Source organism: Amphimedon queenslandica, unplaced genomic scaffold, assembly GCF_000090795.2.
Source record: "Amphimedon queenslandica unplaced genomic scaffold, v1.1 AMPQUscaffold_13484, whole genome shotgun sequence".
Lineage (NCBI taxonomy): Eukaryota > Metazoa > Porifera > Demospongiae > Haplosclerida > Niphatidae > Amphimedon > Amphimedon queenslandica.
The window spans coordinates 195,357-214,946 of NW_003546280.1; the positions used below are offsets into that span (position 1 = coordinate 195,357).

The 19,590-nt window shown below is 37.8% G+C and overlaps 4 protein-coding genes across 4 annotated transcripts in view; 1 reads left to right on the plus strand and 3 right to left on the minus strand.

Moving 5' to 3' along the window:
- The first annotated feature begins 173 nt into the window (after positions 1-173).
- LOC100635854 (PAS domain-containing serine/threonine-protein kinase-like) lies at positions 174-12,280 on the plus strand. The gene is made up of 16 exons (XM_019993996.1): positions 174-190; positions 248-351; positions 398-1,099; positions 1,500-1,640; positions 1,964-2,101; positions 2,170-2,502; positions 3,190-4,209; positions 4,596-4,718; positions 5,375-5,521; positions 7,255-7,380; positions 7,669-7,803; positions 9,292-9,348; positions 9,441-9,583; positions 11,128-11,261; positions 11,854-11,991; positions 12,073-12,280. The coding sequence occupies exons 2-16, from the start codon at positions 253-255 to the stop codon at positions 12,162-12,164; spliced, it is 3,528 nt and encodes a 1,175-aa protein (XP_019849555.1). The 5' UTR covers positions 174-190; positions 248-252; the 3' UTR covers positions 12,165-12,280.
- Positions 12,281-13,594: 1,314 nt separating this feature from the next.
- LOC105311952 (bone morphogenetic protein 2-like) lies at positions 13,595-15,321 on the minus strand. The gene is made up of 3 exons (XM_011404204.2): positions 14,922-15,321; positions 14,185-14,789; positions 13,595-14,138 (listed from the first exon to the last, which is right to left on the minus strand). Exons 1-3 carry the CDS (start codon positions 15,268-15,270, stop codon positions 13,851-13,853), a joined length of 1,242 nt encoding a protein of 413 aa, XP_011402506.1. The 5' UTR covers positions 15,271-15,321; the 3' UTR covers positions 13,595-13,850.
- A 268-nt stretch (positions 15,322-15,589) lies between these two features.
- LOC105311953 (protein decapentaplegic-like) lies at positions 15,590-17,049 on the minus strand. The gene is made up of 3 exons (XM_019994004.1): positions 16,685-17,049; positions 16,010-16,590; positions 15,590-15,947 (listed from the first exon to the last, which is right to left on the minus strand). The coding sequence occupies exons 1-3, from the start codon at positions 16,941-16,943 to the stop codon at positions 15,669-15,671; spliced, it is 1,119 nt and encodes a 372-aa protein (XP_019849563.1). The 5' UTR covers positions 16,944-17,049; the 3' UTR covers positions 15,590-15,668.
- A 70-nt stretch (positions 17,050-17,119) lies between these two features.
- Positions 17,120-19,590, minus strand: part of LOC100635981 (U5 small nuclear ribonucleoprotein 40 kDa protein-like) — a 4,253-nt gene continuing 1,782 nt past the window's right edge. The window contains exons 9-12 of the mRNA XM_019993977.1: positions 19,260-19,381; positions 18,923-19,012; positions 18,573-18,676; positions 17,120-17,243 (exon numbers count right to left, since the gene is read on the minus strand). Coding sequence (XP_019849536.1) covers positions 17,194-17,243; positions 18,573-18,676; positions 18,923-19,012; positions 19,260-19,381 — 366 coding nt within the window. The 3' untranslated portion in view covers positions 17,120-17,193. The remainder of the gene's footprint in view (positions 17,244-18,572; positions 18,677-18,922; positions 19,013-19,259; positions 19,382-19,590) is intronic.

Consider the following 19,590-nt stretch of genomic DNA (forward strand, 5'->3'; position numbering starts at 1 on the left):
CCATTTTTAAAATTTGGGTCTACTATTGCGCATGCGCAGTTGATTAGTTATTTTACGGAAATTTATTCCGTAAACTTATTTGCAGTTCATTATCTACGGAAATTTGTTTTCTTCCGTAGATTCAAAGTCAAGATCACGTGACTGGGTTGGTGCGAAGGCGGGCAAAATCTCTCATACAAACAAAGCATAGGTAGTGAACTCTTAGCTGATAACTTATTATTGTAGCTCCTTCTCTTACTTTTAGCAGACCTGATGGCTGCCATCTGCCCTGAAACAAGCCCTTTAACATCTCAGGCTCGTCTGGGTAGCAGTCTCCCTGCACCAAAGCAGCTACCAATCTACAAGCAACAAGTGATTCTATGATACCCTTAGACCCTAATCTCTATTGCATTTTTAGGAATATTCTTCAGAGAAGAAATCCCACCCACCTAACTTATCGCTAGTGTCGACGAATGAGATTGGCCCCAGTGAGTCCCCTAGTCTTACAAGCTGGTATGCACAAAGGGAACCTCCCCTATCTCCCCTCGATCAGATACGCCCACTCACAAAATTCCAACCCTCGCTCCGCCCATTTTCCGAACCATGGATGCTTGAGGAAGACGAGGAGCAGGAGGGTGAGAGAGACGATCAGGTTTCATCACTTGATTTTAAATCCAGGCCCCGCCTCACTCCAGACCCGAGTGATTTCCAACGCTTCAAAGGCGACTCTTTATTAAGTTTTAGCTATAGCCACTCTTCCTCTCTCCTTCCTGATCTCACGAATGCTGCAAGTGGGAGCTCCTTTATCTCAGCCTTTTCGCTCAGCGCATCTCTCAACGCTTCCTATCTTACCTCCCCTAACAAGGACAAGGATAATTCATTCCTCTACCCCACTGCTGTCCGTAATCCGAATAAAGCTCTCCTTACGATAAATGCTACGACTTCTCATATTCTTGTTGCAAATAAAGTCGCCGGTCAGCTTTTTCAGTACCCGCAGAGTAAGCTTGTCGGGATGAAGATTGAGGAACTTTTTGATGAGCCGTACCAGTCCAAGCAAAGAGCACTAGTGGAACAGAATATTAAATTGTCAGGAGAGACTGTCCTTATCAGTGGAAAAGTGGTACGTACATTCATTCTTACACGTAGAGCTAGAAATATATTTTGGGAGATTTAGGCTAAATATGAGAGACTAAAACCTGAGAAATGGGAGATTTCAGGAGACCTAGGCCAAATATAGGAGACCAAAAGTCTCCTAAACTCCCTCTAGAAACAGTAGATGCATACATGTACAAAATGCATTATTATATGAAAAGTAAGAGTAACACATGTAGATGTACATTGCATGTACACTGTAAGTGTAGCCTCTTAAGTATTAAATAGTATTATAATTGTTTGTTGTTATTATAATATCTACACTTTTACAATTGGAAATACGAGAGAGGAGTGTTGATAAACCATGGAAAAAGTGTTAACAATAAAAGATGAACTGACAGAATTATTATCATTCTCTTTCTCTCAAGATGGATGCTGTTTCGTCCAGTGGGTTCAACTTCCCAGTATCTGTGTGGATGAAGAAGGTTTCCTCTGGCGACAGTCCTCGGGTTATTGTTGTCATAGAGCCAGTAGAGAGGTGCTCAGCTCATTTCACCATCAACTCAGAGGTAAGCATGCTGTGTATTTTATTAGATTCTTGATTCACTGATTCTGATCATTGATCTGCTGATTCTGATCATTGATTTACTGATTTTATACTGATATTGATCATCATTGATTCACTGATTCTGATCATTACTTCACTGATTCTGATTATTGATTTACTGATTCTAGTCATTGATTCACTGATTCTGATCATTGATCCATTGATTCTGATCAGTGATCCACTGATTTTGATCATTGATTCAATGATTTTATACTGATATTGATCATTAATTGATCCACTTCACTATAATCATTGATCCTTGATTTTACCTATTTATCATGTTAGGGTTCATTAGTTTCATGTGATCCTTCCTTTGCTACCTTATTTGGTCATGATGATGTGAGAGACATCATCAACAAGCCCCTCTCATCTCTTATACCTCTTGTAGTCCTCCCCCCCAAAGAAAAGGAAGATCAGAGAAAAGTAAGAATTAAACTAGAAAATATTCTATTATTTCTAACTCTCTCTCTCTTCTCTTCTTTCTCTCCCAGGTTCAAGGCTTTCAGTGCCAGTCATTAACTGGTCGTACTAAGGACGACACCCCCTTCCCGCTCACCGTCCAGTTTACTAAATATCCCCAATCACCTTTAACCGTTAGACATGTACATGTGAAGTCAGAGGACTCAAAATGGGTGGAGGTAGTAGGCAGGGAAGGAGGAGGCATGGCTAGCCCCTCCCCCTCGCAGTTGATGGAGGGTAACGTGACAGTGTATGCGTCTTTGAGTGGTATGATTAGCTTCTTTCCTACTGGAGCTATTCACGGCTGCAATCATCATTTTATGTTAATGCTGTTGGGATATACTCAAGAGGAGCTAGTGGGAAAGGTTAGAGATTTACAAATACATTTATGCATGGTGTACATGTACATGTACATGTACATGCATGTATGTACATCATTACATTCGAAAATGAGCATTGGAGTTTTTTTTTATGTGATGTTGATACAGTGATCAACATTAATTTGAGCTGATATGAATTAGGGCTGAAACGAATAGTATTTTCACTATTCGAACAATTGGCAATTTGGCATATGCTAAATGAACGAATATTCGAATAATTCGATTGTTATTGCTGAATGATTATAAACTACCTTTTTGGTGTGAATCTTTCAAAATGATGCCAAACAGCTAGGGCTTCTTGGAGATTGAGAACCACTTTCCCTGGCCACAGCATCAGTACATGTATTTAGCAAGTTGGTAAGTAAATAGACTAAGAAACAGACTAAGAAAGGAGCCTGTGCAGGTGACACACGGTGGGCATGGCCATTAATTGTTGCAATAACCATTAATAATTTTGTTATGCGAATAGTTCGAATAGCAAAAAAACTATTCGAATATTGCTATAACGAATGAATTATTCGAATATCTCACTATTTGTTTCAGCCTTAATATGAATTATTTTTTAGCCGAAACTTGTAGCTTAAGATTTTGGTATCAGAATCATATCGTACTTTCGCATAAGGACATGAATATTTTGCATTCTTATCTCTCTTTCTCTTCTCTGTCTTGTAGGACATAAGTACCCTAATCCCTGACTTCTACTCTCAGTTTGGCGTCAATCATCCTCAGGATATTTCATCTGATCCTCTTCTCTCCGACGAAGATGACGACGACAGCAACATTGTATTCCCATCAGTCTCCGAGAAGACGGTCTCGCTGGATTGCAACTTTGATCCAACGCATCTCCCAAGCATATCGGAAGACGTGTTCCTCGAAGAGGATGAGGGGACAAAGGAAGCGGGTGTGGTCATACAGTTCCTGCCTGGCGCCGTTTCAATCGGTGAACAGATTTATAATTATTCATCGTCAAGTTCAGAGGAAGGAGAGATCAGAGAGAGAAAGGAAGAGAGAGAGGGTGAGAAAGAAAACGAGAAAGTAGTTGTCATTAGTAATGAAACTTGTTCTGTCACTGACGCACATGTGCAAGTGTCTTCGGAGCAAGGTAGTTCCGAAATATCTCAGACTTTGGATCTGAAACCAGAAGAGGAGGATTCTGATGCTTGCATTGTCTCATTAAAACTAGAATCACTTTTAATTGGACGACCAGAGCCTGGTACCGGGCTTGAGATCTCAAGTTTAGGATCTGATACCCGTACCACTGAGCCTGATACCCATATCGCTCAGTCTTGTACTCACGATTCTCAGTTTGATTCCCGTACTTCTCAATTTGAAACTCATACCACCCAGTCTGATGCCCATGCTTCCCAATCTGATACCCTTACTGATACATGCACATGTAGTACTCAGTCTCAAACTGCCACAGTTGCTAATTCCGGGTCTCATAATATTACTGATTCTGGTTCCAATAGTGAGACAATGCCACAGATTACCATACAGCATGGTACTCCTAAGAAATCGGTAGAAGTTGGAGTTTTTGATCGGAGTCTCCAGCAGCCCTCGGCTATTTCAACTCCTCTCTATTGTGGCTCTAGGCCCGTGAGTCGTCTCAGTTCAACTGCATCTGTTTTTGAGGGAGTATTCACTGGCTCTGCTAAGCATAAAGACGGATCATTGATACCTATTGTATTCCAGGTATTAAAAATACATTATACGTAGTTGTTAGTAATATTGTTCATGCTTTTTTTCAAGATTTGCTTGTTTTTTAAAGTGCTCATAATTTCAGAATTTGAGCTCGGAATCAGCTCAAACTTTTTATACAGCATAAGTACATCAATATGTATCAGAAAATGTAATAAAAATTTGGGGTGATTTTGGAGCCATTTTTGGAAAAAAACCATGGGCTATAGCCTTGGGTACTTTTCAAAATTTGGGCATTTTTAAAAAGTGCTTGTAACTCTAGGATTTGAGCTTGGAATTAGCTCAAACTTTCTACGGAGATTGTCAATTTTATAATTTTTGTATTCTTCCATTGTCCTCTCTATTACATGTACATGTACATGTATTTCTCCTTCTATTAGTTGAAGCAGATAATGCTAGGAGAGGATGACATCTTACATTGTATCTGGCTGTCACACGATCACGAATCACAGTGTGTCAGGGCCACTGATTTCTCTCGTACTACACCTGATCCAACCGGAAGGGTGAGTTTAAACTTAACACAACTGTGATCATACTTTACTATCTTGCATGCATACATGTATGTACATGTACATGTAATAAAGTCCGGTATACATATACAATGTCTGTACTACTGTACATGTACATGTATCAGCTAAGGAGGCTGATATTATTTTCTAGCAATCCTCCAGTTCTTCCTCTCTCTCTCTCTCTCTCCCTCTTTCTCTCTCTCTCCTTCTCTCTTAGCTCTTAATACTATAATTACCTCCGTTACTATGGTTACACACTACAATATGTTTCCACGGAAACGCCACATTCCGTTACATGATCCTAATGCATTGGTTTGTCCCAATTTGTCTGGGTATTGACTGCGGTTTGATATGAATCCCTACCTCTCTCACCCTACCTCTCACCTGCTAATGCTTTGTCCCGCAGACATTATATAACATCATGCAATATCAGTAATGGTCCAATGCCTCTAATAGCCCACTGGGCCTTTATTAGCTTTGGGGGTAACATACAGCTGAATAACTGAGACTCTAGCCTCACCATCACCCACACACACACACACACACACACACACTCTTAATTTAATTACGCTACGTACTTACATAAACCATAAACTTATTATTTTATTATTATTTTCTAATCCCTCTCTCTCTCTCTCTCTCTCTCTCAGTTTTCTCCAGACTTTGCTTCAGAGCAGCAGGAGGATCATGCTGCTCGTTCCGGGGAGTATGATGCAAATTATGAGACCCTACGATCCCTTGGTCGCGGAGCCTTTGGATTCGTGAAACTTGCTTCGAAAAGAGACAACGGGACATTGGTAATGAATAATAATGATAATAATAATAATAGTAATACATAATATAATGATAACAGTAATAGTGTCAAACTTTTACAGCAAGCTCCTTAATGAATTTACAACAACAACAATAATAATAATAACACTTACAATGTACATGTGTTGTATATAAAATTGAGTATAAGTGTATACGGCAGATATCAGACACAATATAAAGCACTTGTTGTTCCCAATGCTGTAGAATGGTCTATCAGTTTTATTATTAATGCACAGGCCCTTTATTGCCTTGTTTTGGTTATAAGATAATGCGATTATTGTGAATGTGGTTTCGTCACTAATTAACAGAAAGTCCTCCCTGGCTGCATGTATTCGGGTAAAATGAACCATCAACCACCGACTAATTGACGGACTGACCACACTTTATTTCATTATTAGCACCTGCTCTGAGGTTGTGTGTGTTTTTGTTTACCCGTTATTATTTTTAAATGAATTTTATCGAAGAGCAATAGGACAGGTAATTTGAGCTATATCACATTGTACATGTATTTGCATTTATCCTTTGTCATACTGTTGGGCCTTAATTGTTCCTCTTCTTACATAAATTTTTATTAATTCTGTAAAAAAGCAGTCATCAGGCTGGCCTGATCAGTTAATTAGGGGCTGCCAGAGTGCATCGAAATAAAAATTAAATTTTATATACATGTATGTATATTTATATGTAAATTACTGTAGGGCGCCTTTTTTTCGAGGGCTATAGTTTTCCCGGATTTTAATTTTGCGGATTTAATTTTTGCCAATTTATGCTGTCCGCCATCTTGTACTGTATTGATTTGATTTTCGCAGAAGTAATTTTCGCAAATCTTGAAGAAATCTGCGAAATTTACAGCCCTTGAAAGAAAGTCGCCCTGTGGTATAAGGACATGTACATGTACATGCATCTTTAATGTTTTGATAGGGAGCTCCCATTAAAGCAACAACAGTAACAACAGTGACATATTGTTGTTTACCCAGTCTCAGCTCTCTCTTAATTAATATAATAAGATTAATGGCCACTTGTGAGGCTTAGCTTTGTGCTCATTATTGGTGTGGTCAGGATGTGTGTTCCCCATTGATACTGTACTCTTATACACGTATTATTGAATCCTCCTTATCCCTAGGGATGTACAATGAGGTTTACCTCTCTGACCATCCTCTCAGAGAGTAGTGCAATACTCCCATACTTTAACTGGGCTTTATACACGTTTATATACGCCTTTATGTAACTGGTTGCCTGTATTAACTGATAGTGTCCTTTTGTATGGCTGGTTGGGGCGTGATCACGTGTGTATTGTATTTAATATTATTTTCTGTTGATTTATTGCATGTGTGTGTGTGGTGCATGTACATGTACATATGTATGTCTGTATGCTCATATTGTCTGTGGTAGTATCATGGTAATGAAATTAATTTGCGTGCACATGCATGTACATGTACACGCACAATACATGCAACCACTGGTACATGTACATGCATATACATGTAGATGTAGATGCTTTTATGTACATATGAGTCTATGTGTATTGTGTCTTATCCACAGTACAATGTGAAGTGAATCCTGATTGTATTCCTCGCCAGGTGTTGTCTTGTTTCTTTTATGTATTTGTACACCAGGTCGCTGCTACGTGCCAGCATCCTTAAGTGTTTTGCCTATTTGCTGTACATTAATTGACTTTAAATTTTATCCTTTTCTCTCTCTCCCCCTCTCTCTTTCTTAGGTCGTAGTCAAATTTATTTGTAAAGCGACGGTGATACCAGAGCACTGGGTCAAGCATGAAGTGATGGGGTTGGTTCCTTTAGAAATATGTGTACTGGCAGAACTCTCTCATCCTAATGTTGTACAGGTACATTGCGTATTGTATTAAATGTATGTAATAAGTAAAACAACTTTATTAAGGACACCATTGGGCCCACACTACCTGTCCTTAATAGTTAATAATACAGGCACTTTTATAACCAATTGGGACAACACAAAATATCCTCTTTATAAAGTGTCCTCATTAGGTCGCATGTACATGTACATGTATGATAGACTTATTTTGCATGATGTATGGGGCACTATGTACCTGTAAGTTACAAAAAGACAAGTAAAATAAATAATAATATTTTTCTTTCCCTCTTTCTTTCTGTAGTTACTAGAAGCGTATGAGAATGTTCATTATTTCCAGCTAGTGATGGAGAAGCATGGTGACGGTATAGACCTGTTCACATTCATTGAAGGAGGACCAACACTGGACGAACCGCTCATCAGCTATATGTTTAGACAAGTAATAATAATAATAATGAATATGCAGTATTATTAATAATAACAAAGATATAGTATTAATAATAATGATGATGATATAGTATTAATAATAATGATGATGATGATACATTTTTATTGATTCATTATGGGCCTTATGCCTTTTTCTGATATAATTCTGTTTCCATTGAGTCTCCTATTCCTTTTTAGAATAGCTATCATGTTTGATTTTTGATGATCTCAGGAGGCTTTGGTACGGGTCTCCTAAAATCCCCCAAATTTTTCAGCTTTTTGTATCTGTAATATTTAGCCTATGTCTCCTTAAGTCTGCCATTTTTAGTTAAATTGGTCTCACAATTTTTTTTCTAGATCTAACAATGATGAGTGTGATATCAAATACATCTTGTTCATGTCTTAAATACAATTTTTAAAATGTTAATAATATTTGCTATCCATTAATCCTCTCCACTTGTCTGTGTTGCCACGACAATGCCCCTGGCAACGCATGGTCTCGGGTGTGTCGTGAACCATAAGAAATATCCTGATTATTATTTATTTATTTTATTATTATTTTATTATCATGTGTACATACACACACACTGTACTATAATATTGCCTAGTGTTGACCTACACAAAGGCTCTCTGCTCTTTGATTTTTTTGTGTACTTTCAACCTCATCTCTAACCAATGTCTCACTACTCTATGGTACTTTAATTTAATTTTAATACATATACATGTACTTTAATACATAATACATGTACTTTAATACATAATACATGTACTTTAATGCCTGTATACATATACGTGTATTCCCAGTATTGCATTATATGCTTTTTATATCCCCCTAATGTAATCCCCTCTGTCACTCTGATGGGTAGTTATAGGATTAGCTCACTGGCCCATTGGTGGCAGCTGGTTCCATGGTTTGTGTGTGTTCCTCCTTTATATGCTTTCTATACTTGATAATACACTCGAGGCATGTGTTAACTCTTGTGATTAGACACACATGTGCATATGTGTCCATCAGATTGATAGAAGGTGGCAGCTGGGTCTTATATGTTAACCTCTGTGTGGCCTTAAATATAGCAATGGCATCTCTCATAGATTGTATTTTCTGACAATTTTTTACTGCATGTACAGTACATGTATTCTTGCATGCATGTATGTCCTATGTAGAATAAAGTTTGAGTCAATTCCGAGAAAAGTACATGTATATATACATGTACATGTATTTGAGTTGTGGCTCTCTGAAAGATATGAAAGGGACTAATGTCATTATATGGTCCCTTTGATGATTTGTTATTATTAGTATTTATAGACTGGGGTCACACTCTCTTTCTCTCTCAGCTCTGATATGTTGTGTGACTATAAACATGTACACTTTGTATATATTCAGAGAGAGAGAGAGAGAGAGAGTGAGAGAGAGAGAGAGTGAGAGAGTGAGAGAGAGAGAGATGCACAATTACATGTACATATATGTTACATGTGTACATATATGTGTTTTCTTCCACAGGTAGTCGCAGCATTGTCATATCTTCACGAATTAAAGATTCTACACCGTGATGTCAAGGTATGGCCTTATTTGAAGTCCACAATTGTATCTCTTTCCCCCTCTCTCCTTCCCTCCCTCCTCCCTCTCTCTCTCTCCTCCGTCCTTCAAAGGATGAAAACATTATCCTCGATCACCAGTTTCACCTCAAGCTCATAGACTTTGGATCAGCTGCATACATGAGGGAGGGTCACCTCTTCAACACGTTCTGTGGCACACTGGAATACTGCTCACCCGAAGTGTTACTTGGTAACAGGTAATGAATAGTCATGTGAGACGTTATATCTCATAAAAGCAATAACAACAATCCTTTATTGTACCATGTGTCTGTCCAATTAACCCCATTTTAGTTTTGTTTGCTTCTCAGCTCTCATACCTTGTTGCCAAGGAATTCTTGTTGCTGCTAGGGAACTCTTGTCGTTGCTAGGGAATTCTTGTCGTTGCTAGGGGTGTCCCCATGGGAACGACACTACCATGTTTTGGTTTTTGGCCGATAAAGTTTGGTCTGGCACCTACTGTAGTTGTCTAATTAGATAAAAGAATTAATAATATTATTATTGATTTTTACAATAATGCCATAATACTGTAACGCGATTAGTGATCTGTTTTAAGTGCATTCGTCTGTGTGTGTGTGAGATAATTAAATAATATCGGTAATTGTTATTATTAATTCAATTATCATATTAAGATAAACGACCTCACCTTGCTGGGATCAACATTCGTCTGTTTTGGGGGTGTGAGCCTATTCCCATGTTTCTATTCTCGTGTGAATTATATTTCCATTCCCATACCATTGCACTGAGTACATGTAGCCTCTATATAATAAGGACACCTTTATAATGAGGACAATTTTGTAATGTCCCAATTGGTACTTATACAAGAATGCCTGAGATGAAATACAGGCAGTGTGGGCCCAATGGTGTCCTTAATAAAGAGGCTACACTGTACATGTATTAAGGACAGGTAGTGTGGGCCCAATGGTGTCCTTAATAAAGAGGCTACACTCTATGCTATAATGCCAATAAAATGGTAACTGCCCAACATCTACATGTACATGTATTTATAGACGCAAGGATAGGTGTGATTAATGAACATTAATTGCTACGTTAGTCATTGGCTATGTCAGGGCTCTACTCATGGCTATGTTATTCTGTTTCTCTCATGTTGTTTTAATTAATGTGTTGGTCAGTAAAGGTTATTATTATACTCTATGAGTATTTCCCCACGTTTGCTTATCCAAACGTTATTTAAGTATCCTGTCTCCTTTCACATTCCCACGAATATTGAAACTTCACTCTCCATATGATGTGGCCTCCCTCTAAAAATACTCTCCCCTTTCACATGTATATGCTTATATATGTAAATATTGTTATATTATTTATGGTGTTGGTGTTTTTATTTTCTTATTGTTGTTTGTCCTACTTTAATCTCATTGTGGTTTACATATAGCATGTCTTAAGCTAATTTGGTTATCTGCCCTCTCTCTTCTCTCAGTTTTTATGGCAAAGTTTTTATTTCCACCTCTTGGCTCTACTCATAATGTATGCAGTATAAGCTGCTATTGTGGACATTCTAAAATAAGGACACCTGTAATGAGGACAGGTAGTATTAGTCCCAATACAATAGTAATGTGTATTAATGAACCTCTGAAATAAGGACAGGCTCATAATCAGGAGCTAGGGTATTATTGGGTCCTAAGGTGTCCAGAATAGACAGGTTTAACTGTATGCCACTTTGCCAATTCAATTCTATAATGAAGATGATGGTTAGCATATCTCTTAACTCTTTTTTCCTTTTCAGTTATGCTGGCCCGGAGCTAGAGATGTGGTCGTTAGGAGTCACACTGTACACGTTAGTTTTTGGAGAGAACCCATTTTTTGATGTCGAGGAAATCATCGCTGGTCACTTGAAACCACCATGCCTTGTATCACCAGGTAATTAGAGAGAGAGAGAGAGAGAGAGATGTGTGCCTTTTTTGACCTACATGTACATCTACTGTATCTTTGAATTTATACAACACACATGTATGATCTATTCATTACTTAATGTAAGTATCATTATATTTAAAATCACACAATCCCCATTTCTTTGTATTTGTAAATATTAAGTACACGTATCTATTTTACGATTAATGCTCCCCCTTCTCCCACCCTTCTCTTTATTATTTGGTGTCTATCATGTTTGTTTACTTGTTTCTATTCTCCTATTGTAAATACGTCATGTCATGTTGTATCTAGCAATCCTGATCTAACAAAGGATCGTCAGTTAGTTTACTGTCTATCTTGTACATTACAAGAATTAGTGAGGAGCATGTATACACACAATGGGGGCTTGCGTAAAGGGAGGGAGAGGGATAATTTGCAATAATGAGACTTGTTGCTGTAAAGAGCTCGCTTTTGTCTGTATAAATATATACTTGTGTATGCTAGAACTTACGTACTGTAAGCTTTTCTTTTTTTTTTCGCTTTTATTTTAGGGGGCATAATGTATCTTTTTATTCTTAATTGTTATTATTATTATTATCAGGGTTAATGAAGACACAGTTGCGGCTTCTTCATCCTGATCCCAAGTCCAGAGCAACTCTGCCTGATCTTCAAGCTGATTCATGGGTCAATCAACCAGTGGATATCAATAATTATTCTTTTAGTTCCGTCGTCAAAGGAGGTGTGGCTTGTAACCATAGCAACATTGTACTGTTTTATGATTAAGAAATCAACAAGGTTAAGTTCTTTTTCTCTTTATTAGGTGTTAAGGCTGAGCAGCAAAGCGACGACCAGTTGTCAAAATTATCTGATAATTTTCGAAGGCAAAATCTTTTCCCCAGATCATTCACTTAGTGTAATATAGAAATTCTCACAACTCCACATTAATTATTATTTAATAGTCCACACAGGTCATATTTAAAAAGCTATTATGTTTTATTGTTCATCAGTACCTTTTTTAATACTTAAAACTGTTAAACTTCACAAAAATTTACAGCAAAAGCCAGAGGATGAGAAATGTTCCTATATCATGTATCCATCACATAGCTACTGTGTAGTAGTTACATTGAGATTTCAAGCAATGTACATCTACTATGCATTAACCTTTAACCTTCCTTGCAATAAATTGTATGCTTTAATAGACTCATTGTAATGTGTGTGGGAGACTGCAGGTATATATACGTTCAGTCACTTGTAAATGTGGAATCAGTTTATCACAGCTCCCTATAATATTTCCCTCCACCATAATTTCGTGTGTATTTTCAATTAAGGGCGTCTTAAATACTTTATGTCTACGAGAGGGTGATAAACCCACTCCTAAATAAGGCAAATCCACGAATTCCCATCCATTTCTACAGCCCATTGCAGAAACAAGGAAACACAACAAAGGCGTTGTGCAATCGAACGTAACGCTGATGTCTGATCAGATTAAACTAGCTCTGCTATCGTCATAACAATCCTCCACTTATTAGTTCCACAGACAGTTAAAGGAGATTTGTCAGACAACTCCTTCAATATTACTTCCGGGGACATGCATAAACATGCCCTTCTCTCTCATCCATCCTTCTTTAAGTTATGTTGCATGTGCAATTATTTGGAATATGTTTATGATGTGATTCTGTGTGGATGTGAATGTATGGCTATACACTATATTTACACATGGTATTATTTATTTCGAGTTTGTGATATACAGCCCAATGCATGAATTTTGTGCAGATTCATGCGCATATAAATTAATTGTTGTGCAGGTATCCCAAAATAGCTTGCAGGTACGTGTGAGAGTGATCGCTACTTTATCTTATTATTTTGTCAATGTGTGTCCTGGGTCTTATCTTTGACTCACAGACCGTTGTTTTATGCAGTTAGCTGGCTTCATCAATTAAGACTCTAATTATACACTAATTCTCTCCTAATTCCCTCCTCCCTAACATAAGAGAGAGGGATGCTTTGGATGTTGTGTTTGCATTGTGTTGTCTCGTGTTGTCTTTGAAGATGTGTTGTATGTCTAGGCATTCCATTAGTCCATAACACTTGTCCTTTTGGCTGTTCAGCTTATTTTGAGGACACGCACACACACACACACAACATCACATCCTCATAATTGATTGAAGCTCTAATCATAATGTGCAATCAGAAATGTTAGTATTTTGCTCATGGCTACTTTTTTCTTGTCATCAAGCATAATTGTAAACTGTGCACACAAAATGTTCCTCTTTGCTTTACAAATATAGCTATTATATGTATATTATTATTGCAACTAATCATCACTTATCAGTTTTAAAATATTTTATTTATTACAAGCACAACAATGGTAACAAAAGATTTTTTGTTGAAGGTTACAATGTTTGTGTAAGAAATACTGGATAATAATGCGGAAGCGTATTAAAGACAAATAAGTTTGAAAAGTCAAAATAACGATAATAATTATTGTGAAATTATATTTTCAGAGTAACAATAACAATGATAACTATTATATTAAAAGGATAGTATATTTATTGCAAAAGTTAAAAAACATAAAATGATTTGTTAGTTTCATATCGTTCATCGACAGCCGCACTCGGCTACAGTCATATCTGGGTATATTTTAAGCTGTATTGATTGCTGGTCAAGTCGGACTAACATCATCTCTGACAAGAGCTTTGTAGGAACACAGCAGGGATTGGGGACCTTCTGTGGATCAAGTGCATGCGAGAAGGCAATAAGCTCTGAGTGTAGTGTCCCATTCATATGCTTGGATATTGGGTGCACACAGGACCCAGCACAGAAATTAGCCTTATAGGACCTTGGTTCCAAGACGAAATCATTCCAACCGAGTGATGTGAAGTTAACCTATTGATGCAATTGAAAATAAATGCTTTGTTTGATAATGTCTTACGTGATAAGTGTGGAGTTTGCATATCCCAAAGTCTTTGGGCTTTGAGTAAGTCTCTCTCTTTCTCCTTGACATGCTGATGGTTGTTTTTGTCATCTGTTCCATCACTTCCTCCTCCATCTTGTTGCTTTTGTTCCTCACAAAAGTAACAAGAAGTGGATCCTGTTGCAAACTGAAACCTATCTCTTCTAGTTTGATGCTGGCACAGCCTCCCTGAAGTACTAATTTAAAAATTCGCTCGACCTCCTGAGATTTTTGCAGCCATTCTGACAGCACCGGTTTCAAATTGGTGTGAAACTTTATCCAGCCTTCATTGAGGAGTGATTCATACGATATTGGGACTCTTTCTATGATATGATCTTTACCATCAGACATCAAACTTGTCAAGAGAGAGAGAGTAACTCCAGAGTTCTCAATAGGGCAGATGCTCGAGTTAAGAGAGTGCAAGTGATCAGACACGACTCGATCCTTGTATATTCTCAGCTCGGCGTATTGAAGAGTGGAATCATTGCTGTCCCTGTACTGGATGCTGGACAAGTTGAATTTTATTGAGTGGTACTGTGGTCTGCTGGTGACATTGCTAAGATTTCTGTCATCATCAAGGATACCTATACACACATAGACATATACAGACAATAAAAGACAATAGACAATAGATCATGAAAGTAAAGCTAGTGAATTGTGTGAATTGTAGCAGTAAAATTTGATTCTTATTATGCATAGTGTTTGCTATCTCTGACCTTTTCCTATCAAAAAATTGACTGTATTTGAATTTATGATCTCTTCAAAGTCAAGGACCTCATCCATGGATCTGAGGCATTCCCTCTTTTGAGTGCTGTCCTCTTTCTGCCAACACTCGTAAAGGGATTCTACATAGGGGGGAACAGGGGTAGGGGAACTCCTGGTAACTTCTGGAGCATCTGTATGGTTTTCTGTTATAATTGAGTCAGTAGTAGGGTTGCCCTCATCTTTATCAACAAAAACACTTTGTTCCTTCTTTGAATTATCCAAAGGGGATGATAGAGTGGGCCCTGTTGTTAGCAATAGTGCCACAACTCCTATCAGCAAGAAGTAACTCCTCTCCTGCATCCTTTTAGATAGTCTCTACACCAGGACTGTTTGTATTATTGATGTGTCCAGGTGTTTTATATATTCTCTTTTGTTTGTATCATACACCCACTACAAACCTAATTGTTTATGTTATAACTGTTAGTGGAGACTGGAGGGCTACTGCTTTATTGGAAAGTGTATATTTTATTAGAGCCCGTGACTAATTTGTTGCTTTGCTCGGTGCTTCATTCGAGTTTTGAAAATGAATTTATTTCAAAAAACATAACACAACACAACTGTTAAAACAACAAACAATGATGACAATAATAATAATAATAATAGAAATAATAATAACAGTAATTATAATATAGAAGTGAAAGTAGAATGACGAATGGGCAAATCATGTGAATCAAGTGTCATGCAAGAAGGTAAAATAACTATCGACAGGAACAAGCCACTGCTGTCATTTGTTCATATTTTACCAATATGTAAGTTGTGCTTGTCTCTTTCTTAAAAGTTACTAGAGAGAGATATGAAGTTGGAGTGCAGCACGGCTGAGGAGGTTTTAGTGGAACTTGATTAGAAGCATAAATGTATGCTACCAACATTGCATGGTTGACTGTGTTGTTGGCTGGCAATGGAAAGAGGCAGTGACCACCACAGAAATTAAGATTAAAGCCACCAGCAACTGGAGATCCTATGACCTGATATGGTATCTAGTGTTTTATAAAAAAATAAAGCATAAAAATCTGGGGAAAGATAGGATTTTTGTGCTTACAGAATAATTTACGAGATGACAAGGAATGGTTTTGTTTACTGGATGAATCTTGCTTGTTGACTCAGTTGGTTGTGCAGATCGCTTGCTCTTTATGTAGTTACTTAATTTTTCGTGAAATAACTGATCAGCAAGACCATCCCTTGGACTCTGAGCATATATCACTAGCAGTGGTTCATAACCTTCTGCTGTTGTTACACCTATATCCTTTAGAGAGAAATGGGTTGAGCATTCTGGTGATAGCACCAACTGCAAATGGACATAGTCATCATTAGTTAAGGATGAATTCTGCTTCTTTAGCCATTTGTTGTACCACTTCTCAATGGGAGGGAAATCAATCCATTTGTCTTCTCGGAGATCAGATGGTGTAAGTGTTACAGTGTCAATCATCTCTTTGTTTAGTATCAGTTTTAAGTTAACCCCGTCTTTTGATATGTTGCATTTCTCAGTCGATAAATCCTCAATCTCACTTTCGTTGAGGGACTTTTTGAATAGCTCGAGGTCAGCAGAGAGGACTTTCGCATCGCGTGAAGATGAAGTGTGAGTTATTTTGAAACTGACGTCACTATCATTATGTGATGATCCTATATTCATAATGAGTTATGAGTAAATACACTGATTTATGTGCATATCAATCAAATAAAATTCAGGCAAAATCAGATCATAGTTCAGTCTTACCATTCATTCCAACAAATCCCCATACAGCATTTGCTTTAATGATCTCTTCAATCTTTTCTTGCTTCTTTCCAATGAAGTTGAGGCACGTCCTAGCTGTGTCATCGTCGTGGAGATTTATGCAAGAGTAAATGCTGAGGAGAAACTCGGGCGCCTTTCTCTTTGGAGCGTCGGCCAAGGGCTCCCTACTTAAAGGAGCTGTTTGAGCAGTCATGAAGAACGCCATTGTTGTTAAAAGTAAGATATGCGCAACAAATAGCATCGTGGTCGCTTTTGGGCAGTGCTTTCAAGCAGATATCTTTAGTTCTCTGTAGTTTCTACGGGCCCATATCAGTACTTTTATAAAACTGGGTCCCACCTGCATGTGGTGGTACCTGGATTTACACGTGTGTTCCGCCGAGCGCATTTTAATGTTTTCGGCGGCGCAGCATTTCATTGTTTTCTGGTTTTTCTATACATCAAAAAGGAATTAAAGGATAGATGCATTCACAGGAGTATCAAGTGTCTTTGATTTACTGAAGTTCACCAAGATACAGAGTCTTGTCGCTTGAGCAAGAGAGTACTAAATAACACAAAGAGAAATATGAAAGGATTACTAATGACCATAAGAATCTGTGTCATAACAAGGTTCAACGAGTTGAAAAATAACATTTTAACCTCATGGGGATAGAAAAATATAATTTTAAACAAAGACCATGTGTTTAAAAAGCCAATAAGCCAGAAGTTTTTATCATCATTAATGAGACAGTATGGCAAACAATTATGAGTTGCACAGTCAAGATGCATGCAATCTGCAAAATCAAAAATAAGATTATAGCTACCCAGAACTCAATGTGCTGTATGTATTGCAGGATTCTTTGAAATAAAGCAATGTTTATAATAAGAACATCTAATGATATCCCAATTGGTACAAACCTATACAAAAGTACCTCAGAAATGAGGACACCTCTGTATTAAGGACAGGTAGTGTGGGCCCAATGTTGTAGAGGTCCTGCTACAGTCTTTTCTACTACACGCTTCATTAAACATGGCATTCCAATGGAATCAGCTCAAAATAAGTGGGTGGGAGGAACATTTTCAAATATACCCAAAGTCTGAAATGTGTGGGCATCAATGAGAAACCACAGAGATAAGAAACACAAATAGACTAAGAGTGTCCGGGTATACACGTGTGTGTGGGTTACTCTTCTAGGTATCAAATGACATCCTGAGTCTAAATCTACAAACCACAATGTCATGAACCCTCCCCCTGCAAACTGTTTTATTTATAATACAATCCAACAAGAACAATACAAACAACAACAACAACAAACAAACAAACAATACTAATAACAACAAGAACCACAATAGTTTCTGTTGCCTGTCTTAGCACCATTGTCACATGCGTGGTATCATTATAAAGTGTGAAAAGCAACGTGTACTTCAATTACTGAATTACAAAGGGTAAATCTCAGGTCCTATTATTTCAACACAAAATGCATTAGATGCCTAATAGGTGCAAGCCCAGCCTGTTGTAGTACCTAACCTCAGGCGTCAAATATCGTCAATGGAACTCCCTCGATATTACATGCAATTAGCGTCTATAAACATTTACATTCAACATGTATCTCCTCTGGACCAATTTTGTACAACAAACCTCATAAAAGGGGTAAATATTGAGTATGGGCCAGACTGCACCCTTTTCCCCGTAAGATACGTAATCGTACTATAATTATTGTATGTCCTTTAATTAGTGGCAAGATGAGATGAGAAACAACAGGACATTACATCAATCAAAATAGTTGCACGGGACAGGCTTTATATAATAAAATTAATAATAAAGACTAGTAAAAACAAATGAGGCACGTCACGTACAGGTACATGCAATCAGATAATAACATATTTGCCTTACAAATTGGCTCTTTTGGATGGAAATCCACATCATTGACACTGCCTTGGTGTCCAGGTAACTTGTATCTGATGTGACCCGTAATGGTGTCCCATACATACACATATCTATTAGAAAGAGAGAGAGAGAGAGAGAGGGATAGAGAGGAATAAGAGAGAGTATGTAAAGGGGAAAGAACAAAAAGAATAGCAAAGGATAAACAAAAACAACACAAAGGAAAAAGAGACAGGCATAGGTGGGAGAAATAAAAACGGGAAAGTGAAAGAGAAAGAAAATTAAGGATGACACAGATAACTAATCATATGTATGACATAAAATTAATATCGGGTACTGCACACAAAAAAACAATTTACCTGTCAGCAGATCCAGCTGCTACCAACCGACCGTCTGGAGACCAGCTACAGCCTAAGAGATTCTGACACAAAAGACAAACAAAGAATAAAAGGGAAGATCAGAGAGCCGGTATAACATTACACAAAGACACAAGTATGCTGTGTACATAGTATCTAAGCTGCCGTCATAATACCACATTAAACGAGAAGCAAATGAGTTCAATTATAGGGCACATGTACATGTACATGTATATATAGCTGTATATATGTGTATATAGCGTATTGCGTACATATGAGAGGTGTATGGGTGCATAGCATTACATACCACGGTAATTGGTGTGTAGACATTCACACGTACCACGAAAATGAGTTAATAATGAGATTCAATACCACATTAATGATATAACAAAGCTCTGATGTGAAGCAACGCATACCACAGGCAGCATAACAGATCACACAGCACATAAACATGAAAGCATGCTGCATGTATACATACAACATGATCATGTAACAAATTATATTTAGTGAATAGACACACCCTTGTTTTCTCACTCCTCCCCCCCCTCCTCTCTCTCTCTCTCTCTCTCTCTCCCTCCCTCTCTCTCTCTCTCTCTCTCCCTCTCTCTCTCTCTCTCCCTCTCTCTCTCTCTCTCTCTCTCCCTCCCTCCCTCCCTCCCCCCCTCTCTCTC

Coding starts and splice junctions, on each gene's coding strand:
- LOC100635854 (XM_019993996.1), top strand. CDS start 253: ATGGCTGCCATCTGCCCTGAAACAAGCCCTTTAACATCTCAGGCTCGT. Junction 7,804..9,291: donor TCAGCTATATGTTTAGACAA/GTAATAATAATA, acceptor TTTCTTCCACAG/GTAGTCGCAGCATTGTCATA. Junction 9,584..11,127: donor GAAGTGTTACTTGGTAACAG/GTAATGAATAGT, acceptor TTTCCTTTTCAG/TTATGCTGGCCCGGAGCTAG.
- LOC105311952 (XM_011404204.2), bottom strand. CDS start 15,270: ATGCAGGAGAGGAGTTACTTCTTGCTGATAGGAGTTGTGGCACTATTG. Junction 14,790..14,921: donor CAATTTTTTGATAGGAAAAG/GTCAGAGATAGC, acceptor ATGTGTGTATAG/GTATCCTTGATGATGACAGA. Junction 14,139..14,184: donor GCAAACTCCACACTTATCAC/GTAAGACATTAT, acceptor TTGCATCAATAG/GTTAACTTCACATCACTCGG.
- LOC105311953 (XM_019994004.1), bottom strand. CDS start 16,943: ATGCTATTTGTTGCGCATATCTTACTTTTAACAACAATGGCGTTCTTC. Junction 16,591..16,684: donor GGGATTTGTTGGAATGAATG/GTAAGACTGAAC, acceptor TTATGAATATAG/GATCATCACATAATGATAGT. Junction 15,948..16,009: donor GTCATCTCGTAAATTATTCT/GTAAGCACAAAA, acceptor ATAAAACACTAG/ATACCATATCAGGTCATAGG.